General features: G+C 38.5%; 1 protein-coding gene across 1 annotated transcript in view; it reads left to right on the forward strand.

Annotated features, from left to right (window-relative positions):
• The window catches only part of IPO7 (importin 7), a 62,607-nt gene that overhangs the window by 21,315 nt on the left and 28,324 nt on the right, over positions 1–12,968 (forward strand). Inside the window, exons 3-6 of the mRNA XM_003818140.7 lie at positions 2,597–2,750; positions 4,045–4,203; positions 8,371–8,527; positions 11,156–11,245. Coding sequence (XP_003818188.1) covers positions 2,597–2,750; positions 4,045–4,203; positions 8,371–8,527; positions 11,156–11,245 — 560 coding nt within the window. The remainder of the gene's footprint in view (positions 1–2,596; positions 2,751–4,044; positions 4,204–8,370; positions 8,528–11,155; positions 11,246–12,968) is intronic.

Consider the following 12,968-nt stretch of genomic DNA (forward strand, 5'->3'; position numbering starts at 1 on the left):
CCTTTCCCTCCTTCCCTTCCTTCCTTTCCTTTCTTCCACAGCGTCTTGATCCTTGCCCAGGCCGGGGTGCAGTGACTCAGTTATAGCTCACTGAATCTTCAAACTTCTGGGCTCAAATAATCTTTCTACTTTAGCCTGCCAAACATCTGGGGCTGCAGGCATGTGTCACTACACCCATCTAATTATTTTGTTTTGTAGAGATGGAATCTCACTATGTTGCTGAGGCTGGTCTTTTTTTTTTTTTTTTTAGTAGAGACGGGGTCTCACTGTTTTGCCCCGGCTGGTTTCGGCTTCCAAAGTATTGAGCTTTACAGGCGTTAGCCACTATGGCTGGTCTTGAATTCCTGACCTCAAGTGATCCTCTCGCCTCAGCCTCCCAAAGTGCTGGGATCAAAGACGTGAGCCACTGTGCCTGGTCTTGTTGCTTTTTTATATATATTCAAGTCTCATTTATCTTTTACTAGTGAAGCTCACATTTTCCCATTTTTAGATAAGAGTCTGCCTTTAAATCCAAAATTTTACTAAGAAGTTAAGTGTTTGACCTTTAGGAGTGATATTAATAAATTCTAGAGACTTGGTTATGTGTATTAGAAAAACAAATTACACTGGGAAATTGTTTTAGTGTGTACACAATTGGAAGGAGTTAAACTATGGAATTGGTCAAAAAATTTAAAATATCATTAATTTAAAAGTTATATACTTGGGGCTGGCCACGGTGGCTCACACCTGTAATCCCAGCACTTTGGAAGGCTGTAGATGGGGGATGATTTGAAGTCAGGAGTTCAAGACCAGCCTGGTCAACATGGTGAAACCCTGTCTCTACTAAAAATACAAAAAAATTAGCCGGGTGGTAGTGGCATGCACCTGTAATCCCAGCTACTCAGGAGGCTGAGGCAGGAGAATTGCTTGAGCCTGGGAGATGGAGGTTGTGGTGAGCCGAGATTGTGCCATTGTACTCCAGTCTGGGAAACAGAGTGAGACCCTTTCTCAAAAAAGAAAAAAAAATTATGTTCTTGGAATAATTGAATGAGATTCTGTAGTGCATGGCATATGGAGGTTTCATCTGCTGGATTTCGAATGATTAGTTCATTCTGTCTTTGCTCAAGCATTCTGGCTAGAGTAGACTGAATCATGAGATCCTTACAGTGCAGTTCCAAATTCTGTATTGTTGGGGCAAAAAATGTTTAAAATTCCGAATCACATAAGCATATATTCCATTCTTTACTTAGAAGGGAAATATTCAGAGGTTGCATCCAGAGACATTGGGACTGTTGTGTGGTCTTAGTATTGGTCTCTATTCTGTTTTGGAGAAAAAGAACCAAAATTCTGTAGTAGTAATAACCTGGACTTTGTTGGTCCTATTTGATTCTTTATTGTAGGTGTAGTTTATCTTAAAACCTTGGCTCACGCCTATAATCCCAGAACTTTGGGAGGCCGAAGTGGGTGGATCACGAGGTCAGGAGAGCGACACCATCCTGGCCAACATGGTGAAACCTTGTCTCTACTAAAAATACAAAAATTACCTGGGCATGGTGGTGCATGCCTGTAAACCCAGCTACTCGGGAGGCTGAGGCAAGGAGAATCGCTTGAACTAGGGAGTCAGAGGTTGCAGTGAGCCGAGATCGCACCACTGCACTCCAGCCTGGTGACAGAGCAAGACTCCATCTCATAAAAATACCTTGTTGAGGGGTATTTTAATATATAATCTTAATCTATTTGAATTACTATAATATGGAATATTTAATTCCTAAATTAAAGCAAACTAGAATATAAAAATCCTATTTCTGTCGGTTATCCTTGTTCAAATAAGTACAGGACTTGAAATAAGAATTGCTAATTAGAGAAGATCGAGTGTTTTGCAGAATTTAAGAATTAATTTTGGACAGTTTCCCTTTACAGTACATCTTACAGATTTGTGATTCTGTTCTCCCCCACTCTCTGAAAGTGCTGGGTAAAAAGCTTTGCTAGCAGCCTAGATTTTACCACTTCATCAGTTTGTTAACTTTTGTCAAATAGCAATGTGCAAAGGTAGCAGTATGATAACTGACAGAAAAATAGCAATCTATAATTTCTGAACACAGTAAATTCTCCCATAACATAATTTGAATTTGAAGTGGTATGGGATTGAAATACTTAAATTTATAGATTAAGAACCTTTATATGCTATGATTTTTCTGTGATAAGAATTGGTTTTTTTATTACCTTTGTGTGATTAGTTGTAGAAGCTATGTTGGGATATGTATGATGGTTTTGTCTTTAAAGGCTTCATTTAGAAAACTGATTTGATTTAATTTAACTCTCCTGTAGAAAACAGGGTTAAAAGTGTTGTGACATTAAAAAAACCAGTTTTCTCTGGGGTTTATTTGCAGAGTTTTCTTACGCTGTGTGATTCGTAATAACTTTGTGCTTGATTGCTGTAACAGTGTTCAATTTGTGCATTATCAACTTTAAAAATAATTGAATGTAGTATTTTGTTAATGAAAGCATAGCTTTACAAACGGTAGTGTGAAAGAAATACTTGAGGTATGGACACTTATGGGATTTTCACAGTACTTTCACAGTAAACATTCTTTTGTCAAACTGATCTGTATTTTAGGTGTTATCTATCTGAAAAATATGATAACACAGTATTGGCCTGATCGAGAAACAGCACCAGGGGATATATCCCCTTATACTATTCCAGAAGAAGATCGCCATTGTATTCGAGAAAATATTGTAGAAGCCATTATCCATTCTCCTGAGCTCATCAGGTATGTATTTTTAAAATTTACCCATTTCTGCAGGTGTGTAACTTTCAGGGTTTTTTGTTTTTTGGGTTTTTTTTTTTTTTTTTTGAGATGGACTTTCCCTCTGTGGCCAGGCTGGAGTACAGTGGCATGATCCTTGCTCACTGCAGCCTCCACCTCCCAGGTTCAAGCAATTCTCCTGCCTCTCAGCTCCACGAGTAGCTGGGATTACAGGCACACGGCACCACGCCCAGCTAATTTTTGTATTTTTAGTAGAGACAGGGTTTCACCATGTTGGCGAGGATGGTCTCGATTTCCTGACCTCGTGATCCAACTGCCTCGGCTTCCCAAAGTGCTGGGATTACAGGCGTGAACCACTGCACCCGGCCTGCGTTTTGTTTTTCTGGGGGGCTTTTGGGGGCTTTTCAGAACATATAGGCCTGTTTTTTTTGTAACAGAAAACTTACCCAACAAATGCTGTTGTAGGAGAATGCCTTAGTCATTTTCTTTTTTTTTTTTTTGAGATTGAGTCTTGTTCTGTCGCCCAGGCTGGAGTGAGGTGGCGCAATCTCGGCTTGCTACAGCCTCTGACTCCTGGGATCAAGCAATCCTCCTGCCTCAGTCTCCCGAGTAGCTGGGATTACAGGCGTGCACCAGCATCCCTGGCTAATTTTTGTATTTTTAGTAGAGACGAGGTTTTACCATGTTGGCCACGCTGGTCTGGAACACCTGACCTCAAGTGATCCACCTGCCTAGGCCTCACAAAGTGCTGTGATTACAGGTGTGAGCCACCATGCCTGGCCTGTAATTTGTTTTCTTACTACAGTTTGATTTCACATTGACGAAACCAAAAACTTCATATAAAACTTGTGGGCCAGGCACAGTGGCCTCAGCCCCCGGAGTAGCTGGGATTACAGGTGTGCATGACCAGGCCCAGCTAATTTTTGTGTTTTTAGTAGAGATGGGGTTTCACCATGTTGGCCAGGATGGTCTTGATCCCTTGACCTTGTGATCTTCCCGCCTGGGCCTCCCAAAGTGCTGGGATTACAGGTGTGAGCCACCGCACCCAGCCTAATTGATGTTCTTAAATGAAACTTGTTTATTGATGATAGGAATGAAAAATAAAACACCTGTGTTTGTAACATTTGCTGGGTTTCGTTTGCTCAGTGACTTATTCTGAATCATATATATTCTGTGTACATCTAAAATCACATGGGTTATTTTGAAATTAGATTTTGTCTAAACAGCTATTTTGCTTTCTATGAGTTAGCAAAATCTTACCTTTCCTTACTGTTTTTTTTTTTTTTTTGGCTTTCAGGGTACAGCTTACTACATGCATTCATCACATCATCAAACATGATTATCCAAGCCGCTGGACTGCCATTGTGGACAAAATTGGCTTTTATCTTCAGTCCGATAACAGTGCTTGTTGGCTAGGAATTCTTCTTTGCCTTTATCAGCTTGTGAAAAATTATGAGTAAGTGTTTCTTTCAACTCCTATAGAGCTTTGAGAAGTAGGAAAAGTTTGGAAAATTTAAGCCAATTTGAACATGTAAAATTATATTTAGCATAGATAATAAAATTAGTGAATTATATGGTAATTTCAATTTATTATTTTCTTTTTGACATAGCATTCTAACTCCGCAGTTTCTTTATTCTACTAAGAAACTCCTTGCACCCTTTTTTCTTAATGACCGTCTGTTTACCTATTCAAAAACTAAGTTATCTCTAAAGAGGGCCTCCTCAATGTGTGCTGTTAAAAGTCCTTCAGGTAAGTTTTTCTAAAATGTGAAGGTGATCAGAATACATTGAGGATTAAAGCTCTTTATTACTTGTGGCTTTTTTTTCTGTGAATTTTTATCTTAATTTAGGCTCTTGATTAACTTCCTCTGATTCTTTAAGAAGAATTCATTGGAATTTCATGTGATCTTCTTTAATCAGTTTGTTTTGGGGGATTCACACTCATCTATTTCATTGTTGGCATATTTAAGCAGATTATAGTTCATATAGGTCATTAGTATTAGAAAAAAAGATTTTAGGCCAAGTGATTATTTTAGATCTTGTTTTAGGGATCAGGAAAAAAAGATCTAACCTAGAAAGTTGAGGTATAGCACTGAGAGTGGTAAGCCACATGTTGAAGGAGTTTTTTAAGTCTGTAGTTGATAGGCACTTGAAAAGGTTTGATGGGATATTATGAGGAAGGCATAAGGAAGACTTTTATACCATGATCGTGACTTTATTGCCAGTCTTAACAGCTACACAGATGCCATTGTGAGCCCTCTAATTCTGGGACTTGTAGTTAGCCTCCAATACCCTCTTTGGGTCCCATCTCAAAGTGGCTGATGAACTGCTGCTTTTGTTCTCTGAGCAGGAGAGAAATATACCCTTTACAGCATTGGTACTGGTGTTTTCTTGTGTTCCCACCAGCTACCCATCTTCCTGCTAAGGAATGTTCCAGCTGTTACAGTTCTGGTAAGTGAGTGACTAAAATTGGAGAGAATAAAAACAATAAGCTGTCAATATCATTGAGGAGGTTCAAGGCCCTCCTGTCCCATAATCTTAGCAGGAGGGAATATGACAGGGATTTGTAAATGGGAGATACAGGAGGCTGCTACATCATTGGAATTCAGTTCATTTTCAGCCATTGTTTCGTTGTGAAGCACAAGGTGTTCACAAGGGATCTGTGTGGACTGAAGCAGTTCTAAGAAAATTTACAGAGAAATTGAAATTTGTGGTGGTCCTCAGGAGCATAGATCCTCAGGAAATGCTTGTCAGTTGAAGGAACGCAAAGAACATATGAAGAGGGAAGGCGTGTCACACCATATGGACAAAGAAAGAGATGGAAATGTGAGACGCTGTCTTTAGTGGGTAGTGAGGAGACTGCTTAATGGTGTTGATAATTTCCAGTGAGAGGTTGGGAATAGTTTTGGACTGGTAAATTGGGACCATGTTAAAGAGGGTTTTGAGTGCCAGAATGGGAAATTTGGATGTGATCTTTTAGATACTGAGAACCACTGAAATTTTTTTTTAACAGAATAGTGATAAGACTAGTATTTAAGGATTTTCTATGAGTATGGTTCTCCAGTTTGACACATCACAGCCTTGTGGTAGTAGAATTTTATTAGTGTCATATTTTCATCCTTTCAGGAATGTTCAGGTCTTACAGGGTAGTAATAAGTTTGGTACCATAATTTTTTACTTATTAGCTTAGATTGACAGCTAGTACCACTCAACTCCCAGTCCACTATTCAGGGTATTGAGGGAGGTAGGAGAGAATATCTGATGTAGAACAAGTATTTAAACTCTCTTAGGGTGGGTGATGGACCTGTGATGCATAAATAGAGCTGTGTAATATTAGTTCTCACTTTTAGTGTTTAAAGGGAATTTTGTGTATAATTGTAGTTTGTATAATCAGATTGGAGAGTGCAAATGGCTTTCTTTTGTGAATTGTTATTATTTTATCAACTCAAAGGTATAGATAACCTTTTAAAATGTATGCTAGGTATAATTTGTTAGCACATTAAAGTAATATTTGAAATAATTTGTCAGATTGTGTTAATAGCTTTAGCAGTCATTGTTAATGTGAACATTCCTTTTTGTATTTTTTATTCCTTGTGATTTACTTTGTTATTCATTTCACCTGGTAGGAAAAAAAATAGCTTTTAAAAAGAGTCTCCCAGTATCATTTTAAAATGTACTCAGATACTCAATTCTTTATATTTTCTCTCTTAAGGAAGAGGGATACCAATAAATACAACTGGGATGTGCTATGGAAAACCAATTTAAAGCTGTTTTGATAATATCTGTTCCAAAAAGATAAGCTGTGGCTCTTAGAATAATGATTTCTATAATCAGTAATCTGTATTTTACAAGTTTAGTCTGCCTATTGACTCCTTAATAATGGAAGCTGGGGCTGGGAGTAGTGGCTCAGCCTGTAATCCCAACGCTTTGGGAAGCTGAGGCAGGTGAATCACTTGAGCCCAGGAGTTTGAGACCAGCTTGGGCAACATAGTGGAACCCCGTCTCTCCCCTTCTCTCTACAGACAAAAAAGAAAGTAATCAGCCAGATGTGGTGGCACATGCCTGTAGTCCCAGCTACTCAAGAGGCTGAGGTGTGAGGATAGCTTGAGCCTGGAAGGTTGAGGCTTCAGTGAGCCATGATCACCACTGCACTCCAGCCTGGGTGACAGAGTGAGGCACTTTCTCCAAAAAAAAAAAAAAAAAAGGGGGGGGGGATATTGGAATTGCTTTTGTGTAGTTACAAATTTGTTTGATTGATTGATTTTTTTTTTTTTTTTTTTTGAGATGGAGTCTCTCTCTGTTGCCTAGGCTGGAGTGCAGTGGCTCACTGCAAGCTCTGCCTTTCGGGTTCATGCCATTCTCCTGCCTCAGCCTCCCGAGTAGCTGAGACTATAGGCGCCCGCCACCACGCCCAGCTAATTTTTTGCATTTTAGTAGAGACAGGGTTTCACCGTGTTAGCCAGGATGGTCTTGATCTCCTGACCTCGTGATCCTCCCGCCTTGGCCTCCCAAAGTGCTAGGATTAGAGGCGTGAGCCACCGCACCCGGCCCCCAACAGACTTTTTAGCGATACTTTTTTATTTTTTTTGAGATCGAGTCTCTCTGTCACCCAGGCTGTAGTGCAGTGGCACAATCTTGGCTCATAATTGATAGCCTGTTGGTCACATTTTGTTGCCCTATGGGTTAATAGAAGAACTTATGGTTTATGATGCTTTTAGAAATAAAATATTTTCTGCTTTATACATACCATTTCTGCTTTAATGCTGTTGGTATGTAAATTACTTAAGGATGATAATAATAATCAGTTTTATTTATCAGGTGCTACTGTTTACACAAATATAATCAAATACTTCCTAATTTATTATTTATAATTTATATAAATATTTATAATTTATTATTTCCTCATTTATCATGAGGTCAATAACTTATTCCAGTTGCCTAGGTTCATGTCTAACTATGTAATACTGAGAAAGATAGTTAATTTCTGTGCCTCAGTTTCCTGAACTATCAAAGTGAGGATACTCATGTGGGCCTTGAAGATTATTGACCTCATAATACATGTTCAGAAAATACTGGATAATCTTTACCCAAGGTTTTATTCAAGATGCTTTCTTTTTATGGTTTTGCTCTAGATATTTTTCTTTTTCTAAATTGGTTAGGAAGTATTTGATTATATTTGTGTGAATAGTAGCAGCTGATAAATAAAAAATTTCATTATGCCTCCTCATCTATATCAATTGATTCACAGTTAGAGACTGCATAGTCAAGTGGTTAAGAGGGCAGACCTTGGATTCCAGTTGCCTAGGTTCATGCCTAACTATGTAATACTGAGAAAGATAGTTAACGTCTGTGCCTCAGTTTCCTCAACTACAAAAGTGAGGATACTCATGTGTGCCTTGAAGATTATTGACCTCATAATACATGTTCAGAAAATACTGGATAATCTTTACTCAAGGTTTTATTCAAGATGCTTCCTTTTTATGATTTTGTTCTAGATATTTTTCTTTTTCTAAATTGGTTAGGAAGTATTTGATTATATTTGTGTAAATAAATGCATAGTTTAAATATATATAAAATTGTGGAAATAAATTCTTACAGAATTAGTTTGTATTCCTACTCAAAGGTATAAAAAACCAGAGGAGCGGAGTCCATTGGTAGCAGCAATGCAGCATTTTCTGCCAGTTCTAAAGGATCGTTTTATCCAGCTTCTTTCTGACCAGTCTGATCAGTCTGTCCTCATCCAGAAACAGATATTCAAGATCTTCTATGCTCTTGTTCAGGTAATATCTATGAAGCAGTTTTTATGCATAAAAAGTTAGCCTGTCATTTACCGTGTTAAAAATTAACAAAGAATTTCAGCATTTGAATAATAGTTAACTTGAAAATCTACATTAAGTGGATGATTTTCTAGCAAAATAGAATTTGCAAAAATTATAAGTCTAAACAAGCATACTTCCTCCCCAAATACATAAACAACCCTAATGAATCTTTTTTTTTTTTTTTTTTTTGGAGACTGTCTCGTTCTGTCGCCCAGCTGGAGTGCAGTGGCATGATCTCGGCTCACTGCAACCTCTGCCTCCCAGTTTCAAGCGATTCTCCTGCCTCAGCCTCCTGAGTAGCTGGGATTACAGGCACGTGCCACCACACCTGGCTAATTTTTGTATTTTTAATGGAGACAGGGTTTCACCATGTTGGTCATGCTGGTCTCAAACTCCTGACCTCGTGATCCGCCTGCCTTGGCTTCCCAAAGTGCTGGGATTACAGGTACGAGCCACCGTGCTTGGCCCCTAATAAATATTAAATTGCAAATGGGCAATGTCAAATTATCTTAAACCATCCACTGCAACCAAATTAGTCAATTTACAAAGTATCTTTCACCTTAGGAATTAATGAATCTGGGCCGGGCACTGTGACTCACACCTGTAATCCCAGCACTTTGGGAGGCTGTGGTGGGCGCATCACCTGAGGAGGGGAGTTCGAGACCAGCCTGACTCAACGTGGAGAAACCCCGTCTCTATTAGAAATACAAAAAAAATTAGTCAGGCTTGGTGGTACATATCTGTAATCTCTCCTACTTGGGAGGCTGAGGCAGGAGAAAAGCTTGAACCTGCGAGGCGGAGGTTGCGGTGAGCCAAGATCACACCATTGCACTCCAGCCTGGGCAACGAGCAAAACTCTGTCTCAAAAAAAAAAAAGAATTAATGAATCTGAAAACCAGTTACTTGATTACAGTTGAAGTCTAACACATGCTTGATATGCAAAATATACATAGATTGTCTCAATACAAAACGTATTCCTAAACTTGTCGCAAAAATACTAAATCAGTGGGCTTTACTGGTACACAGTAATGGCTTTTATTATTTCTGTATGTTCTAAATTTTTCTAGGATAAAAGATACCCACTAAAGAAATGGTTGGGGCCGGGCGTGATGGCTCACACCTGTAATCCCAGCACTTTGGGAGGCCGAGGCGGGCGGATCACGAGGTCAGGAGGTCGAGACCATCCTGGCTAACACGGTGAAACCCCGTCTCTACTAAAAATACAAAAAATTAGCTGGGCGTGGTGACGGGCACCTGTAGTCCCTGCTCCTCGGGAGGCTGAGGCAGGAGAACGGTGTGAACCCGGGAGGCAGAGGTTGCAGTGAGCCGAGATCGCAACACTGCACTCCAGCCTGGGCGACTGAGCAAGACTCCGTCTCAAAAAAAAAAAAAAAGAAATGGTTGGGTCAGTATTCGCAGTGAAATATAATTACTTGTAAAACAGATTTTTAAAAACCAGGAAAATTCTGGTTCTTTTTGTTGTATCATGTACCATAGAAGGATTTATCTCATCTGCCAAGACCTTTGGTTCAAGTCATAACATCACATTTAAAAATCTCATTTAAGTAGATCAGAGCCAGGCACAGTGGCTCACACCTGTAAGCCTGTAATCCCAGTTATTCTGGAGGCTGAGGTTGGAGGATTGCTTGAAGCCAGGAGTTCAAGGCTGCACTCCATCCTGACAGAGCGAGACCTGGTCTCTTAAAAAGAAGGAAGAAAGATCTATGACTTCACCTCCATTAAGACTGTACTTGCCTAACTGTATTCCTTGGTTGGATTTTGCATGTCTTTGCTAGATCTTTAAAGACATTCAGGTATCTCCCACTCTGAATCTAAGGGCACCTTAATGCCATTCTATTGGACTCTTACGTTATTCTTTTGTTAAGTAATTTGAATAAACACTAGTCTTTTCAATATTTTTTCTAACTAGGAGGATCATAACTTTTGGATTAAATAATAGGTCTTTTTGAAAACTATCATAGGGCATAGGGAATAGGACAAAATACTTTCTCAACTCATTCTTTGAGACTAGCATACCTGTTGTAAAAATATAGCCCCGTCTCACTTGTGATAATAGATGTCCTAAAATCCCAAATTGGATAACTTTTTTATTGGCCTACTGAGAAATAGGATTTATCCCAGGAATACAAGAATGGATCAACAGTAAGAAATTAGTTTTTGTAATTAACCCTTACATCACATTAAAATAGAGACCTGTAAACATCTTTATGGATGTCAGATAAAGCATTTGATAAAATTAAATAACCGTGTCTGCTTTGAAAAAAATAAACAACTGTTAGAATCCTAGAACAGAATCTTTCTTAACTTGATGAAAGGTGTTCATTAGAAATCTACAATAAATATCACACCTTATGGTGAAAATAAAATATCCCAGTAAAATGGGAATATGGCAAGGATGCCCACTCACTGTTTACCATTATAGATAACAAGCAAAGAAGTTTGCCTATGTACTAAAAGCAGGAAATGTGGATTGAATGAAATACTTTTGGTAGGTATTGTGAAGAGTAAAAAGAAGTAGGATTTTCTTTAGCAAGGATTTTGAAATATTAATTCTTGACTTTTATTTAGTATACACTACCACTGGAACTGATAAACCAACAGAACCTGACAGAATGGATAGAAATTTTAAAGACTGTTGTGAACAGGGATGTACCTAATGTAAGTTTCTGTATGTTCTCTTATATTACTAAATATAAATATTTAATGGTCTTTTGAAGACTTTAACTGGTGTTTCCTGTAACATTCTTTATGAATTTTTATAATATGATGATGTATTTTTTTCTAGATTAGAGGTACCTTTTCATTTGTTTATATATGCATTACATCTGTACATTTACTTAGTGTGAAAAGTTGTAAAGGGTGTTTTTTTAATATATTATTGGTTTAATTTCTTCTGTTATCCTTTTGTTTCATCCTAAATCTTCTGTTCCCTCTCAGTTCATAAATTAAGAGCTCATAGCTGGCTCTTAGCCTAGTTAATTTGTCAGATGCCCACGTACAGAGGAAGAGGAAGAACTTGATTTACAGATTGGCCAACCTTTGTAGTTATGTTATTTTTTCTTAATAACTCTATTGAGAAATAACTCACATACAGTAAAATTTATTCTTTTAAAGTACAACTTGGTAGTTTTTAGTACATTCAGAGTTGTCCAATTGTGTTATTTTTATAATCAAACTTTTAAAAATTATTATTATTTTTCTTTATAGTCTAGTTTTCTTTTTTCTTTTTTTTTTTTTTTAAGCTGAAGTTTCGCTCTTGTTGCCTAGGCTGGAGTGCAGTGGCGCAATCTCGGCTCACTGCAACCTCCGCCTCCCAGGTTCATGCGATTCTCATGCCTCAGCCTCTCAAGTAGCTGGGACTACAGATGTGTGCTACCAAGCCCGGCTAATTTTTGTATTTTTAGTAGAGATGGAGTTTCACCATGTTGGCCAGGCTGGTCTCAAACTTCTGAGCTCAGGTGATCCGCCCACCTTGGCCTCCCAAAGTGCTGGGATTACAGGCGTGAGCCACTGTGCCCAGCCTATAGTCTAGTTTTCTAGAGATACAGGGGAATTTACAGATTACTGAATACCCTGTTTTGTTTTGTTTTGTTTTGTTTTGTTTTTTTGAGACAGAGTCTCACTCTGTCGCCCAGGCTGGAGTGCAGTGGTGGGATCTCAGCTGACTGCAACCTCTGCCTCCCAGGTTCAAGCAATTCCCTGCCTCAGCCTCCCAAGTAGCTGGGATTACACGTGCCTGTCACCATGCCTGGCTAACTTTTTTTATTTTTCATAGAGACAGGGTTTCACCATCTTGGCCAGGCTGGTCTTAAACTCCTGACCTTGTGATCCACCCACCTCAGCCTCCCAAAGTGCTGGGATTACAGGTGTGAGCCACCGTGCCTAGCCTATTTTACAGTGTGTTTTATGTACTGTTATTAATATATACTTATTTAACCCTCAAAATCCTTCTGACTTTTATTTTAAACTTTCACATGGGAGGGTTATGTAATTTATCCAATATAATATTGTTAATTGCATAAGTGAGACCAAAGTCCTATTTTGTAGTTTAATTTTTTTAAAGATTTGTTTCAAAAAGGTTTATGAACAACGCGGAAGAAACAACATTTCTACACCCTCCATAGGAAACTAGTTTGGTGTATATTTTTCTTTGCACATTTAATAGATATAAAATATAACTTTTAAAGGTCTCATATACATATTGTGCACCTTTTTGTGGTATCATTTATAATCCGTGCACCGATTATAAATAAACAGTTCAGTGAGTTAACACAATTATTATGTACCCATGTAGCCATCACCTCAGAATGTTTGCTCATGGCTGGTTCTAGTCATCTCTGGCATCATCTCATTTCCCGCACAATAGATTTAATCTGTTTTA

The sequence above is a fragment of the Pan paniscus genome, chromosome 9 (assembly GCF_029289425.2).
Source record: "Pan paniscus chromosome 9, NHGRI_mPanPan1-v2.0_pri, whole genome shotgun sequence".
Taxonomy (NCBI): Eukaryota; Metazoa; Chordata; class Mammalia; order Primates; family Hominidae; genus Pan; species Pan paniscus.